The sequence below is a fragment of the Uloborus diversus genome, chromosome 5, assembly GCF_026930045.1.
Source record: "Uloborus diversus isolate 005 chromosome 5, Udiv.v.3.1, whole genome shotgun sequence".
In the NCBI taxonomy this organism is placed as follows: domain Eukaryota; kingdom Metazoa; phylum Arthropoda; class Arachnida; order Araneae; family Uloboridae; genus Uloborus; species Uloborus diversus.
In genome coordinates this window covers 54,527,619-54,544,778 of record NC_072735.1, presented here as the reverse complement: position 1 = coordinate 54,544,778, position 17,160 = coordinate 54,527,619, and the positions used below count along the sequence as shown (strand labels likewise).

The window sequence follows — 17,160 nt, the reverse complement described above, 5'->3', positions numbered from 1 at the left end:
CTTGACATATATCTGCCTAATGCTGATGGTGTTATAAGAATATTGATCATAAATTGTTAAATCCCTTTTTTGAGAAGTAGGTGCTGAATTTTGAAATACAGAGATAAAACAAATAAATCCTTAGAATAAATAAACGGTAATTTTCCAGACTACATTCAATTCTAAAAAAATACTTTTCAGTTGAAATTAAAATATGATAAAAACAAAATTAATGTTTAATGAAGCACTAACATCATAAATTATTGCACAGGAGCATTCTTTTTTTTTGTACTTCATCAACAGTTTTTTTCAACTTATGGTTAATTTTATTTCAAAGTCATAAGTTGTACAGGGCTCCCAACACATTTTAGCTTCAGAAAAGGGTAAAAGAGGACCATTTTCAATCAAAAAGGGGACTAAAGAGGACCAGTTAGGATAAAAAAGAGGACCTTGGGAGAACTACTCATAGTTAAACTCAGGAAAGCACCAAAAGGAAATTAGTTGCCAACTGCTAAATTCGTGAAGATAATTGGTTAATTAACTATAATAATGATACAATTCCTTTATCACCTGTGAAACTGATCTTTTTTTTCATTGAATAATATTATTTACACAAATATTTGAATGGGGACGGGGCACTTAGTTCGGCACTTAAACCAGTCTCTTTAGAACTAAATAAGCATAATGATACATTTTGACTTGAACCAGGGATGCTGGTAGTCTCACTGAAGCATAGATGAAGCTGCGCTTCATCTTCATTTAGTTTAAACTTATTTTTATGTTTTTTCTGTCTTGTAATGCTTCTTAACAGCATTATATCCCTTCTCAACTGATATTAATCTATCATACACCAAACAAAAAATAGTTATTCTCTTGTTGTTTTTCCCCAGTCTCTAATTTTGTTTCCATCTTCATCAGTTTCATCTAACTATTTGGTGAGAAATTTTGCACTTACCCATAACTCACATTGAAACCTAAAATATATTGTTTTGATTTTCAACAAAGCTACAACTGAGTTTATAATAAAATTATTTTATATTTGAATTTTAAATTTCATCTCTTATCACAGGGTTTATAGGGGGGGGGGGGGCTCCTTTAGGGAGAAAAAAAATTAAGCACTCTTCAAGAGTAAAAAAATATTTTTCAAGGCTCAAGGCACTACCCCTAAACTCGCACTATAAATATTACATGCAGGTTTCATTTAATGCTAACGTATAAATAAGAGAAAGTAATATAAAAAGTATAGGAAAACAAACTGCTTTTTCTACAAGAGACACTTTGATAAAAAGATCTATTGTATTCAAAGTTTTCCTAAAAATGTCTGAAATGCTTAATCATAAAAAGAAGCAGATCACATGAGGTTTAGTTTTGCAATTTTCATATTCAAAGTATATTTTTAAGAATCATAAAGCTTAGATTTAAAAAAAAAAAAACCTCCATGATTGCAAGGCTATGAGTGCTTTTGAACTTTTATGGGTGGAAGGGGGGGGGGGACTAATATTCCCCTCTATAGCAGGCAGCATGACAATAAAATGATGTATATGAATTCAACTTTATAAAATTTTACAATTCAATTTTGTTTCAAATACAAACACTAAGTTAAATTGTTATGCACTCAATTGTTTACATTTAACATCCCCCCCCCCAAAAAAAGTAATAACCGAAAATAAGCTAATAATAATTAAAATTAAGTTTACAAAACTAGAAATTTGAATTAAAAACAAAATGTTATTAATTTTTTAGTTATTTAAATAAAAATGAAAACGAGTTAATCTAATGTAGCATGTCAAAACAACTTCAAATTGCCAAAAATATAAAAATATTTATTACATGCAAAACGATTGAAAGCTCAGATAAGCAAATTTTCACGAACCAAGTTCAATTTCGGCATGTTTCCCATAAAATAAATTTATTTATTTTCTACTAAATTAAACATAAAACATGCTAATCTAAGGTAGCATTTGGGAAAATAACATTCGATTGGGCAAAATATTTTAATATCTTCATGATGCAAAAAGATTGAAATTTCAAACACTAAAACTCATTTTCCGCGAAGTTCGAGTAAGTTCAATGTCACCATGGTTTCCAAAATAATTACTTCGTTAATTATTGAAAATAAAACGAAAAATAAGCTAATCTAAAGTAGCATATGTCAAAATAACTTCCCACTGTCATAAACATCAAAATATTTACAAGATGCAAAAGGATTGAAATTTCAAAAGCGAGAAGCAGTTTTTCGCGAAGTCTGAGTAAGTTCAATGTTGTAATGGTTTCCAAACTAATTCCTTAGTTAATTATTGAAATTAAACGAAAAATAAGCTAGTCTAAGATAGCACGTGTCAAAATAACTTCCGATTGTAAAAATCGTCAAAATATTTACAAGATGCAAAAGGATTGAAACCTCAAACATGAAAGTAATTTTTCGCGGTACTGCATATCGAACATATGTTCAGAAAATTGCACTAAAGAAATATTTTTAAAAGAATTACAAGCAATATAAAGTATGCTTTAGATTGCTTGTAATGATTTTTGAAGGAATTCAAGCAATAAAGAAACTTTTCATACTTTTTTCAAGGCTTTCAATTCAAGCACTTGGAAAATGAACTCTTCCCCCCCCCCCCCCCAAGATCTTTTCAAGGGCGTAAAATTTACGAACATATGCGCCTGTAAAAAAAAATGGCGCATGCGCCACGAGATTACTACCAAATTCATTTGCAAAAGGGGTGGTTCATAGCAGCGTTACTATTGCAGTTAACGCGCGACTAAGGCTAAAACGTTCCGAGTTATGGGAAGTTTCCACAACAGTCTCAAGAGCTTGGGATCCAATGAAAACTTTGAAATAAAGGAATATTCGAGATTTGTTTGAGATCGGAAAGTTCATTCCTTATTGCAAACGTGAGGCTTTAATTCCGAGAAATATCGGTAGCACCCTGCTCCGCGATTCGACGTCATAACTCCTCCCCCAAACCTCTCTTTTTTGTGGATTTCCATGCTGCAGAGGTTGAAGGAGGAGTAATGACGTCAATCTGAAGCGACATAATACGGGAAAGTCAGGTTAAGGCGCCGCGGCCGCGTGTTTGGGTGTACAGTGTCTTTTAACGAAATAGAAAACTTTTATAAAATTCTGATTTTTAAGTAAAAACAATGTAAAAGCGGACTAATCGGACCAAAATGTTAAAAAGCGGTCTAAAGCGGACTTAACCCTGAAAAACGGACTTTGGCGGGAAAAGCGGACCATTTGGGAGCCCTGATTGTCTTTAAAGAAATTTTGAAGAGTGAGAATTTTTTGGAAATTTAAATCAGACAATGCTTGAAATTAAATGAATATATGAGATCAAATGAATTGTCGAGAAGGGAGGGCATTGATAGCCAAAAATATCTATTTGAGAAATATTCTCAACAATTCGATTTGAAAGCTAAGTGAAAACTAAGTGTAAATGTTTTTACTCACTTCTATTTCTTTAATAATAAAAAGGCAGTTAATCTTGTCCCTTAAAGGACGCTTGTTTCAATTCGCGTACGGGAGAATCAACCTGTAAACATCAGAGCGACTTCGAACGACGTGTTTCGTCAGGAAGAAGGATGTGAGGTCAGAGCGTGAGCGGAGATGATGTAATCTCCCGATAGCTCCGCGGCAAATCGAATGTTCTGGAAGCATCCAGACTGAGCTCTTACGTAGGCATATCCGGCATGACGTGCATAGAGTGCGCCGTATTATATAAGCAGGGGGAAATGAGAAGGAAATCACTTCTTCTGCTCGCGTTTCTCATTTTCGACTGACGATAGTCGTATTTTTGAGAGGATCGTTCGCTGTTGTGGCGACGTCCTGCACTTAGGGAATGGCTTTTAGAGTTTCACCATGAGAGTTAGGGACTTAAAATTTTTGAAACATTTTTAGGATAAGTCAAGTTAGGGTGTCAAATGTGTTTTTTTTGGAGGATGTTCTTTTGGAACATGAAGGATGTTTTTGAGAGTTGAAATTCCTCATATTTGTTTATACATTTTAATCAATGTTATAGTTTTGTTTTTACAATTGTTAATTATAGGATAATTATAAATAAAATGATTTAGCCATACAACTTGAATTCTGACATTTCATTCACTTGATAGCTACAGGAATGTGAAACAGAAGGCATCTGCTAAACATAGTGTTTACCTTCCTTGCGGGAGTTAGACAAAATTTGTTAGGTCAACAAAAACTACATTTGTCAAACTGTTTTTCCCCTCTGGTAACCTTTAGCTTATCGTACACTGTGTTGTCGCCAACAGAGTTTAGCGCAAAATGGCTTTCGTTCGATCATAACCAGCCATGTTTATACTGTAATTTATGTATTGTTCAATGTGTAACGTATTAATCATGCAAAATACCAATGGATTAAAGAAGATAACATTATAATAACCTTTTTTATTGAGGTTAGAAGACAGTGGATGATCAAAAATTATGAATAAACGGACAGAATTATCGGCGTCAAGATCGTAACGCCATTTGGACATCTCACATGTATGTTTAAGAAAAATTATTTTTCTTCTAAGATACTGCATAAAAGCTTATGAAAACACTTTTAAACAACTAAAAATTGATTCTCAGGATCGATAAATGCCTTTAAAACGAAAACATCATATACTTAGTTCTCAAATAATAGCATTGTAAAGATCGTAACTTTTGGACATACATCAAATTTCAAACTTACTTTTTTCTAAAATCGTTTACAAAGTAAATAATCTGTTTTTACTTTTGTTATTTGTGTAAAATGTTAACAAAAAATTATTCAGTGTAAGATTCATACCTTTGTTTTTTTTTTTGAAATGTATGGAAATAACTAAAAAAAAAATTTTTTTAATGGTACATTTGCTCAGTTAACGTTTTGGTATGTCCAAAATTGTGCCTTTTGGCAAAGAAAATATTTTTTTAAGGGCATTTGAAGAGCAATTTTTCCATAATTTATGTCAATTCTTGTCTCTATACAGTATTATAATTTAACTCAAAAATTTTTGAATTAATTAAAATGAAAGTTATTTGGTGTTGAAGCTTCAAAGTTGAGGTCTGAGTTTGCTCCCACCTTTTGAGAACTGCCCTAGTGAGTTTCATCTTAAAAATCATTAGTCTAAACTACTTAATATGATTTTCAAATAGCAAATATAGTCATCTCATCACTATAGTCAGGAGAAGAAAAACTACACCAAAGCTGTAAAAGAGTCAAATATATATTTCAATTGAAAAACTCATTTATTGAACAGGGTTCGCGTTTACGCGCTATAGCGGGTTTTTTACGCAAATTCGCTGGAAAGGGACGCAACTTCCGCGAAAAATCGGGTCCCAGGGACCCAGAAAACCCAAAAGATAAGAACCAGAAAAAAAAATGGGAGAAAATGTTAAAGATCTATTTAGTAAATGCTTTTAAGCTTCAAAATGGCCAGGAGAATCAACAGAAAGGGACTAAAATGACCCTATCTGTTTATCAGCTATTCAAACACACCCCAATTGTGGACCAGTCAATGGAATTTTAGTGATAAGACTGGAGCTTACAGTGACCTCCTGGGCAGAGCTCAGGGAGCAAGTTCACAAATAGCCCATTGTACTGTATTCTAAGAATAAGCTTTCCCTCAACTTTTGTCTTGAGGAAATTCCTAAAAACAGAAATGAAGACTAAAAATGAGAGAGGTTTTCAATGCAATCTTCAGGATTAATACAAGACAATTGTACAGTAAAAATATTGCAATTTGGTATTCATGTAACCAGAATTACTTTTGAAAATCATCATTTTGCATCCCCAATAAAAAGAGGGGAGAAAAAAATGGCGAATATTTTCCAGATCGCGCTAAACACAAAGAGTTCGGAACTTTACATTTTTCTTGTTAAATTGCTTATGAATACTTGAATTTTATACAAAAGCACTTTAACCTTGTTCTTTTTCTAATAATTCATCTCTTTCTGATGGGTTATTTTTATTTGGACTTGCAAAAGTCGAGTATTAATCGATCGCGCCATTTTCAAAATGGCGCGATTTTAAAAATAAAACAAAAATCAAAACAGATATTTTGAACAAGTCAAAATAAAGTCAAATATACTGATTTAAGATTGCAAATGAGCAATTTTCACACTCATATGAGAAAATGTTTCGTTTTTGCGATCACGATTTTTGCGTTGGGTTCATTCGCTTGCGATTTATTATTATTATTATGTAATTGCCAATGATAATTGGGAGGGGGGGGGGGGGGTCTGTTTGCTTTTTTCACTAAGAAAAATTTCCAGGAAAATAAAAGTTAAAGGAGTGCTTTTTGCTTGATCAATCAGAGGCACTTGTTTTATATTTTATGGTAAAAACCCATTTTTAAAGTAAATTTTGAGTTAATCTCATTGTAACTGACCAAATAGTTTCTCACATAACTGAGTCTTGCAAGTGTATTATTTGAAAATAATTTTACAATGATAAAATCACAAAAAAAATAGGCCAAAAATAACCAATTTATTTTATTTCATGCCTCCCCCCCCCCCCAAGTATAAATATTTTTATATTATTCATTTACGCACTAAGATTTTCTGTTTAAAATTTAAGGGACTCATTTTTTCCACCAAAGGACCCAAATCTATTTCATTAATGGGTCCCTGGGACCCATGTTACGGATAGTTGAGCGCGAACACTGATTGAATTAAGTAAATAAGTGCACCGTATGTTGAACACCCTCATTTGTACTAGGAAGGCCCGTCATTTAGAGAGATGAGGGACACACCCCTGGACCCCTGGCTTTGAAAAATTAATGATTTCACAAAAAAGTGGCCATGGTTTTTGTTGCTTTCCAATAAAATTTGTATTGAGGACATTTGGGAAAACTAGAAATAATGGGCCTGCATGCAGAAAAATTTGACTAGTATAATTTAAAAAGAAATTTTAACTCATGCATACTAAATGACATTTTTAATGAAGAATTGCAACTTCCATGTCACTAGATTAAAATTAGCATTATAAATAAGTTTTGTATATTTTTAAATATATATATACTTGAAGAATGTTCGCATTCAACAAATTTTTTAATATAACATTACTTTAACAGATATATTCTTTTTGATACTTTTTCACAAAGGACAATTTCATTAAAAATACAGTCAAACTGGCCTATAAGGAAAGCAAAGGGACCGCAATATTCAATTGTTAACTGAGTGCTCATAAAAAGCGAGTTCGTGAAAAAAATAATAAAAATTCATCATAGTTGCATTTTTTTATCTTCTTTTTAATCTCATCACAACACCAAATAAGTTGGTTACTTTGCTTTGAACTGTCTGAATGACTTATTTCCCATGTTTTTGACAAATACATACATTGCATATAATTTTTGTAAATGTTTCTTTACTCAACGAATAATAAAAAAAAGTGCTGTCATTGTTTGTTCTAAGGATTTATGATTTAAAACTAACTTTGATTGACTTTGGAATAGAAAAGAAAATTTACCAAAAAAAAGGATAAGTTGAATTGGAAGTCAAAAGAAATTTTACGAATCACAAAAATATTGCTCCCTTTGAGCAGGATTTGCTTGATAAAAGCGAGGTATGCTCCCATAGACTTAACATTGAACCAACCAAGTATTTCTGATTTCCTCAAAAATCCAGGCCCATAATTAATTTGAATTAAATGAGTTCAATTGTATAGTTTTGGAAAAATTTCTGATTCAAGGATTTCAATAGGACAGTAAAAACCATGGCCTGTACCGTAGTGTCCTATACTTTGCAACCCTGGCAAACAATAATACATGAAAAAATGAATGGTATAAGTACTCACTTCCTCAGTTATGTCCAACAGTAATTGGCACGTTAAGAAGTTTGCATAGCTGGGGCAAGGTAAAGAACTCCAAGCAGGCCTAAAATTAATTAATAATGTGAAAAAGTCTGGCATACAACAATGCATAACTACCATTCTTTTTTTAAAAGAACATTCTTTCTTAACAGTAAAGCAAACTTACAACATTATGTTTAAACACATATTTTAGTTCAGACATCACAAAACTTTCTGCACAGATGTCACTGACTCTAAGAATGGGGCCTTTGACAACAGTGAATCCCCCCCTACCCCTTTCAACAAGTGAATGTTACTAGATAAGAAGAAGTTATTTACTTTATGCACTGCACAGGAGCATATATAAGAACCGTATTTAAGACCATTTAATTACCCATTTTTAACACGGGCGTAGTGGCATCTCTTTTTATTGAAACTTTAGTGCTGACGTTTTGGTTTTTTCCCCGCTCTAGCGATCCATGAAAAGAAAAGGAATTTTTAATGATTTCTTCTCGTGTTTACTTCAACTAATAGAATAGATACCATTTACTATGCAAAATGAAGAACATTATATACAATGAAGATGAACAACAATATTTAAAGCTTACGCTGAAAAAAAGTAACTGTTCCAGACCTGACAAGGTTGAAGCGCTATTGGTCTAAATGACCGCAAACGTTTCTGAAAGCTATGCAACCTTAAAATACAGAAAGAAATTCAGAATTCTATGTGAGGGTTTAGGAGTTACTCCAGGCCACCTATACAGATGGGCCCCATTATCAGTATAAGGGGTGGTGGGATAGAGCGAAATATATGACAATAGGCAGGGTTATATATACCATTACACGACTACTTAGAGGTTAAGTTAAAATTCAGCATACCTACTATAAGACAGTTATTGCAGTTACTAGTTACAATTGTCCATACATGTTTCTTTTGCAAGCTTCATTTTACAAAGCAGATTTTGACAGCAGGAATTTTTCAATAGGTTTCTCAAAAGAAAACCACTTTTTGACGTAAAAAAACTTATCCTGCATTATAACAATCCCTATGACCCCAAGCAAAAAATTACGAATGTTCTAGATAAAAGCAATAATTTTGAATATATAAAGCTTATACGTCACTCTCAATAAAAATAACCTAGAACCAATCTAAATGCAGCTTTTAAAGGGCTTTAGTACGCTTCAAATCTCAACAAAGATATATTTTTCAGGTGAAATATTATCAAATAGGAGGTTTTTCTTAAAATTGAATGAAAACAAAACTAAGTTCAATTTTTACATGAGACTGCCCGGCACTCTTGTGATGCTCCTTGCAAGCAATAAATAATTGCTACTGCCAAATAAATATAATGGTTGTTTGTTTTATCACAGCTAATTAGCAGCAGTGTTGTTGTAAACTTTTCTGAAAAGGCATTGGTAAGCACTTTTCTCTCCACTCATGATTTAATAAACAATAATAATATATATCTGCGAAATGGAACTTAGAACTGCAAAGGGATAGTAAGGGTGGGGGGAAAATACGATCGATCGCTTCAGATAGGGTTACCAACTTCAAAATTATCATCACTTAGCGTCTGGCATTGAACCTTCATAATGACTTGACTCGAAAATATTCTCATCATTTTACCAGCTTGTCAATATTTGCGTTTTTACGGGTGCGGGTGTGTGATGTTTAATTGTTATTTTGGGAGAAAATTATATGGGTTTTGATTTTTCGATGCTAACAAGGATGATTAACTTTAAATAAACTCTTTTAATTACCGTTTTTTTTTTGTTTAGATGTCTACATTTTGAAAAATGCAATCTTTTAACATCCGATATGAGAATCATATTTTGTTCTTTTTTCAAGCTAACTTCGCTTTATTAGGATGCAAATAAATGAAAAGTCTCTTTATTTCTGTTAGAATTCTCATTTCAAGTTTTTAAAGCAAAATTCCATTTTTTGTTATGAGTCAAAAATTAAAATGCTGAATAGATGGTTTATTTTATTTTATTTATTTATTTATTTTTTCGCGTCGACTGTGTCCACAGATATTAATGAAATGTTTATCATAGTCATAGGACTCTAAAATGCAATTTTAAAATAATTTTATCAAAAATATTTTTTTTACAAGCCGTTTTTATACTTTTGATGTCTTCACTTTGAGAATTGCGATCTCTTTGCATCCGCTATGAGAATCCCATTTTTCGATTTTTTGATGATTATTACGCTTTGTTAATAGGTAAACAATTAAAATATCCTTTTATTCTTGTTAAAATCACGGAATTTATTATGTTTTAAACGAAATTCTTTGCTTTTTAAGAGTGTCGTGGGTCAAAAAGTTAAATGCTGAACCCCCTATTCTGAATTTTATGTTATTTATTTATTTTTTTGTTACAATTATTTTAAATGCTGTACAGAAATATTTCTAGTATAATTTAACATAATGTAGAAGGGTAGATAAATATTGATACTTGAGAGGACAATGCCCTCTAAATTCTAAAATTTCGTTTTAACTTTTTTTTTTTTTTTGGCGAAGTTATTTGGTTTTTCACAAAATTAATTCATTTTTCACAAAATTATTTGATTTTTCACAAAAAACGGACCCTGTGAAAAATCCTGGACAGACCCCTGGCATTTCATGCCAAACTTGACACGAATTCGTCAACTCTTTATTTATTTATTTTATTTATTTATTTATTTATTTTTTTTTTTTTTGTATGGCAAACCAACTTACACATACAAATTCCTTTATACGTTACAAGCAATAGAATTATCACATCACTGTCAAACCAAGAGGTTATAACTCCTTGAGGCAGCCTGCAGACGACACCTTTACCTGCTCCACCGATCTTTAAATGAACATCGTATTATTAAATAACACGCACCAGATTGCGCGAACAGTCCGAGAGATAGAAATTCAATCTACGAAATTTTAAATTGGGACACTCACTCAAATACTTGTCATTTTACATGTAACAACCATATTATTTAATTCAAAACTTTCACAAGAAGACAAAAATTTTCATAAAATAAGTTTAAAAAAATTATTCATACCTAGCTAAGTATGGATTCTTAGCAAGATTTTTAAGAGTAGAAAGCAGTTGCTTTTCGGCATTTTCATCGTTACTTGAGAATATAGTGAAAGCACAGGCTCTGGCAAGCTCCCATTGTCCTAAATACACATGGTTACAAAATTCTCTGTATAGAAATTCAGTCATTTTTCACATAAATATGTTTACTGTAACATGATACAAAATCCCCTCACGACCAGTTTCCACATGATGCACATGACAAGAAGACAATTCAGTAAACAACATCCATAGATACTGCCAAATTTCATAACTTAATTCTTTTTCAAACGATCTCAAAGCAAAAAGTGCTTGAAATTCAACTGTTACTTTCAAATTTTGATTTGATATGAAAAAAGATTAAAACATTCTATAAGACCTGCATAATCCCTTACTTTTAACTTTCGTAAAAAAAAATAATTTAAAAATACTGTGGTTGCGTTCGACGAAACTCACCGGTCGACCGGTAAGTAACTGGTTACTAACCGAATCGTTCTATGATCAACCGGTTACCACGGCGGTTACCATTCTAAGCAGTTGATTGGTTGATTGCAGCACGTGATCATTAGCTGTCACGTGATTAACTAACCGGTCGCTCTCGGTCAAGCTCGTCGAACGCAACCTGTGAAGGTCTTCTGATAATTTCAAGTTTAACTTCAACTTCTTCTTCTTGCGTAGTTGGTTGTTATACAAAAATTTACTCAATTACGATTGCAATTTGCAAAGATTTCTATTATTATATTTGAACCACAAATTACGAATATGTTTTCGTCCATTGTGCGAAATATTCGCCCAGTGTGTGTTCTTAGAACTTTCTTAATTAATCAGAAAAAAAGTTTTAGCCCTTCGAAGTATTTTCTCTCGAGTGAAATAAACAAAGCAGAATACAAGCCCACAATTCGAAAGCCTAATGAATTAAAGGGCAATCAACTTAGTGAATATGGTTTATTTGTTGCTGAATGTCTGCCGAAGTACGTCCAAAAAGTACAGTTGTGCCATGGCGACGAATTGGAAGTAATGATATCTCCTGATGGTGTTTTACCCGTCTTGACTTTCCTGAAAGATCATCATTTAGCCCAATTCGAATCACTGGTTGATATAGCTGGAGTAGATGTACCTACCAGAGAGTATCGCTTTGAAATTGTTTATAATCTTTTAAGTCTCCGGTACAATGCCAGAATTAGAGTGAAAACCTACACAGATGAGTTGACACCCATTGATTCTGCAACCGAAGTTTATAAAGCGGCTGACTGGTATGAGAGGGAAATATGGGACATGTTTGGTGTCTATTTTAACAATCATCCTGATCTTAGACGCATTTTGACTGATTATGGATTTGAAGGGCATCCTTTCAGAAAAGATTTTCCTCTAAGTGGGTATGTAGAAGTGCGCTATGATGATGAAGTTAAACGAGTGGTTGTAGAACCCCTTGAACTTGCCCAAGAATTTCGAAAGTTTGACCTTGTTGGACCTTGGGAACAATTTCCTGCATACTCTGCTGAATCTGCTGCTGTACAAGAAATACCATTGCCCAATGAAGCTGCAAATAAAAAGTGAGCTGTTGTTAAATAACCTTGAAATTGTAATATTATTGGAAAACAAGATATATGTATAGAAGTTAGGCATTAAAGTGTTCACTCGTTGATTTTTCTTCCATTCTTTCTAATTAGCAGGGGCAGCAAATAGGGGGGGTCAAGAGGGGGCGGTTGAACCCCAAATTTTTTGAGCAGAACGATGGAAAATGGGTGAATTTAATTTATGCAAATAAAAAACCAATGTTCATTTTTAAAATCTTGCTGGTTCTCAGGAACTATTTGATGACACTCAACACATTCCCAGACAAGAGCAAGTGTTTTCCGTTATTTGGATGATGACGTAGAAATTCATGAAGAATTTTCCAACCTTTTAAGAATGGAAAAAACTGATGGGGAACCATGGTTAATTTTAACAAAAGACAATTTCCTCATATAGGCTAAATATTTCATACATGTGTGAGGGGCGGACTAGCCTGCCGTTGTTTTTAGTTGTTGAATTTCCCCTAACTTTTAATTTTCCTTTTTCTTTCTTTCTCCTCCCCCCCCCCTCCCTTTTTTTCTTCTTTCTGCATTTTTTCCCCCTTCTTTCACTTCCTTTTTTTTTGTAACTTTTTTTTCCCCTTCTTTTACTTCCTTTTTTTTCTCCAAGGTTGTTGCCCTCTCGAGGGATCCAGTCTGCCCCTGCATCTGTGCCAAGTATAAGGATGATATCTCCAATAATGAAAGGCCTGTGTAAGTGGTGTAGCTGCATTGTATTTCACAAGAAAATGCCTTGATATTTTACATTCACTTTTGTGCTCATGTTTTAAGTGTATGTTTATTTAATGGGTGTTCATCAATTTCTACTAGAAACAGGTTTCAGGTATTGAATGCCATACTATGTTTCATAGAAACTTCTTAAAAATGCATACTATTATTGAAAAGAAAAAAAAAAGCATATCAACAAGTACCTTTTCTGGAGCTCTTATAACTATGCAATCTCAGAGTGATACAAGATGGTCTTCAATAATTAAAACCATAAAAAAACCTTTCTCTATGCATGAAATACACCGCTAGCTCAGTCATTCCATCCGAGAACTGCAGTTTTGTGCTTATTAGTACTCATCAGCTCGGAATAGGAAGTTACTGAGATGGAGATGGAAAGCCTCTTAAGGAAGCCAAGAGTGTCAAACAAACTGGTAGCTAATATAGAATAAGTACTAACCAGATGAGTGACTAAAGTAATAGTTCGGTTCAACTCGAAAATTGCAGGCAAGGCATGGTATTTTCAGTAGGTTATGAAATGCCCTCAAATTAAACGCCGCCCCTTCTATTTAGTAATATATTTTGATCATCATATTATTTATTGATAAAATTTCTAGTATTTTTTTTCCTTTTCTAATTATATAATATTTTCAGTCAGGCATCAATCATAACAAAAACAATTTAACGAGTTCAGCTTACCACATATAATTGGTACAGTGGACTCTCTATTCTGAACACTCATGGGACCCGACAAAAGTGTTCAGATTATGGGGGGATATTCATTAAAGAGAGAGACTAGAGAGTGCATGTATAATGTATTCTACTGCGTTAATGGATTATGTTTGGTACTTTGCCTAGTGCGCTATACCAGTTGCTAAGATAGAAGAGCTGAAGTCTGGATTGGTGGCTAGTGCAAGTACTAATTTAATTCAGTAGTACCTAAACTCTTGCATTTTTTTCTTTTTTAATTTAAAAAGTTTTAGAGAGCATTCAACATTAAAATATTACAATGCAGTCTATCAGTACAAAATCTGGAGAGAAAGAATAGTAATTTTTAATCTTTTTGCATTGTTTATTCTCATGCAAGGTAAGGGGAGGTGGAGCATGTTGGTCCGCTTTTTACATTTTTTTATCTTGTCAAAAATTTTAATGGACAGTTTGATTTTCTACAATAAGTTTTATTAAACACATCTAAACATCACAGATTATTTTGGAAGTGTTGAATTGATAAACCTTTTTTATATTGATTTTTTAATGGAGCCTTGTAAAGTGGACCAACGTGCCCCACGGTGGGGTACATTGGTCCGCCTGGTGAGGCACGTTGGACCGCATAACTCAAACAACATTTTTTTTATAATTTTAGTGATAAATACTAGCAAACTTTGTAACTACCTTATTCTCTTTTGTGTGTAGAGGGAAAAATATAAAGTTTAAAGATCAATATTACATATTAAATTGATTTTAATTGATAAATCATCTTTATTTAAAAACAGTAATAAGCATTCACCATTAATACACATTTATTATTTAAAATCAATTATTGAATTTTCATGAGGCAATCAATGCAGATTAAAGTTAACTAAAGATGCGTTAAATGAGATCTGGCATTATAAAAGTGCTACTTCTTGAGCTTTGGAAGTAGTAATGCTTTTATTGGACTGGGTTTTCGAAGGACGAATCGTATGTTACTTTAATGCAAAGTTACATCAATATTTGCTAGGGGGGAAAAGCTCTTTTTTTTTGTCAGTGCATTGCATGAAACAACTCCAAAAAGAGAAGAATCCGGTTACATTAATACTATAAATTTCACAGAAAAAGTACAATAAAATTAACAGCTCTTTAAGTTAGCTTATCTGTGTTCTAAAATCAAAATTAAATTATCTTTAGTAAAAGTATATTTTTGTATCCCTTTAATATATATATATATATATATATAATAAAAGTGAAAAATATTGAAAAGATCACACCAAGAGCCCATAGATTCGCAACGCAGCAAAACTAAAAAGCCAAGTAAATATAAAATTAAGCAAACAGAATTTCAAATGTTAAGCAAATTATCTTTACTAATAATAAAGTCCCTCTGTCCAGAGGATGTCTGGATGTCTGTAGGATGTCTGTGACGCGCATAGCGCCTAAACCGTTCGGCCGATTTTCATGAAATTTGGCACAAAGTTAGTATGTAGCATGGGGTGTGCACCTCGAAGCGATTTTTCGAAAATTCGATGTGGTTCTTTTTCTATTCCAATTTTAAGAAAAAAATATCATAAGATAGACGAGTAAATTACGAAATTTTCATAACGTAGAACCGTAACATGGGCACAAACCAATTGGCGAGATACGAAATTATCATAACATGGAACCATAAGATGGGTACAAGGCAACTGGCGAGAAAATTCACCATACATTATTTGTAAATATACAGGCGAACCAAAAGACCTTTTGATTTTTCTATTACGAGCAAAGCTGTGCGGATATCACTAGTAAATAATTGATGATAAAAAGGAAAAATGCAAACAGCTTTTAAGTAGGAAAAGATAAAGTATGAATCCAGAGTTCATCAGCCGTGGAGGATTCATTAAAAATGGTCAAATGACCAAAATTTTAACTATGAACTAAAAGAGAATGTTTAAGCTCCAGTACATGCAATATAGAGTAGCAATGGGCAAAAGCACCACTTGCTAAACAAGAAACTAGAGCTCAAACCTAAAACTAAAAGCAGGGGGTTTCGCCTCGACTAATTAGGAAAACAAGTTCCGATAATTAGCCATCCACGGGACAGTACCTGCCTATAACAAAATTGTCTTACCTTGAAATCCACGTAAACAAAGCCAAATCCATTGTTCAACCTGATAAAAATTCATTCCAGTTGTCAACGTAACAATAAAATAAAGATAAAAACATATCCAGAAAATCAATCCATAGACATACCGAATCGCCTGTTTCCCACATGAAAAAATTCATCTACCCCGGTGATTCATGTTTGTCCTTCGTTTTCGTAGTGATATGGCCGAGAAACGGAAGAAAAATGTCGTTACAATGGAAGAAAAGTTTCGTGCTTTGAAGAGGTTAGATGCGGGGGAAACGGCTAAGATTGCTGTTGAGATGGGAGTAGGGACACTGTGAGTGACTGGAAAAAATCCAGAAACAAAATTGAAACATGGTGCTCATCGCAGGCTTCAACAACTAGGATAAAGAAACTGAAAACGATGAAAAAAGCCCCAAACAACCATATCAATGAGTTTGTATGTTTGGTTCACTCAAAGGAGGGAGCAGGGATTACCAATCTCAGGACCTATGTTAAAAGAAAAAGCCTTACACTTCAACAAAGAAATTGAAGGTGATAATGATTTCAAGGCAAGTGAAGGATGGTTGGAGAGTTGGAAAAATCGGTACAGTGTGAGGAAGCTACAGATATGTGGTGAGAAACTGTCTGCTGAACCAGAAGTTGTCGAAGTCTTCAAAAAGACATTGCACAGCTTACTAGAAGAAGGAATTACCGGAGACCAGCTTTACAATTGTGACGAAACAGGTCTTAATTATAAAATGCTACGACCTACACTCTGGCCTCAAAACAAGAAGACAGTGCACCAGGATTCAAGAAGAAAAAAAGAAAGAGTGACAATTTTAGTCTGCAGCAACGCTACAGGATCTCACAAACTCCCTCTAGGATTTATCGGAAAGTCAAAAAAACTCGGGGCTTTCAAAAACTTTAGAGATCTTTCTTTCCTGCCAGTTTGGTACCGTCACCAAAAGAGTGCATGAATGGACTGTGTTATATTCAAAGAGTGGTTTCACATTCAATTTGTACCAAAGGTTGAAAAACATTTATCAAAAAATAATCTACCGAGAAAGGCAGTCCTGCTGTTTGACAACGCACCCTCTCATCCCGACCCAGACGAACTAAAAGATGGCGAAATAAAGTGTCTTTTTTTGCCCCCAAATGTGACATCCCTCTGTCAGTCTATGGACTAAGGTGTTATAGAATCTATAAAACGTGTCTATCGACGAAAGTTACTGACGGTTTTGATTGCTGGAATGGATGAAGGAAAAAACATTACAGAGACTCTAAAAAAAATTGATGA

General features: G+C 33.3%; 2 protein-coding genes across 2 annotated transcripts in view; one reads left to right on the top strand and one right to left on the bottom strand.

Annotated features, from left to right (window-relative positions):
* The window catches only part of LOC129222928 (zinc finger FYVE domain-containing protein 26-like), a 138,311-nt gene extending 127,327 nt beyond the window's left edge, over positions 1 to 10,984 (bottom strand). Inside the window, exons 1-2 of the mRNA XM_054857488.1 lie at positions 10,786 to 10,984; positions 7,755 to 7,833 (exon numbers count right to left, since the gene is read on the bottom strand). Of these exons, the coding sequence (XP_054713463.1) occupies positions 7,755 to 7,833; positions 10,786 to 10,949 (243 nt within the window). The 5' untranslated portion in view covers positions 10,950 to 10,984. The remainder of the gene's footprint in view (positions 1 to 7,754; positions 7,834 to 10,785) is intronic.
* A 468-nt stretch (positions 10,985 to 11,452) lies between these two features.
* LOC129223431 (NADH dehydrogenase [ubiquinone] iron-sulfur protein 3, mitochondrial-like) lies at positions 11,453 to 12,444 on the top strand. The gene has a single exon (XM_054858042.1). The coding sequence runs from the start codon at positions 11,562 to 11,564 to the stop codon at positions 12,354 to 12,356; it is 795 nt and encodes a 264-aa protein (XP_054714017.1). The 5' UTR covers positions 11,453 to 11,561; the 3' UTR covers positions 12,357 to 12,444.
* The last annotated feature ends 4,716 nt before the right edge of the window (positions 12,445 to 17,160 follow it).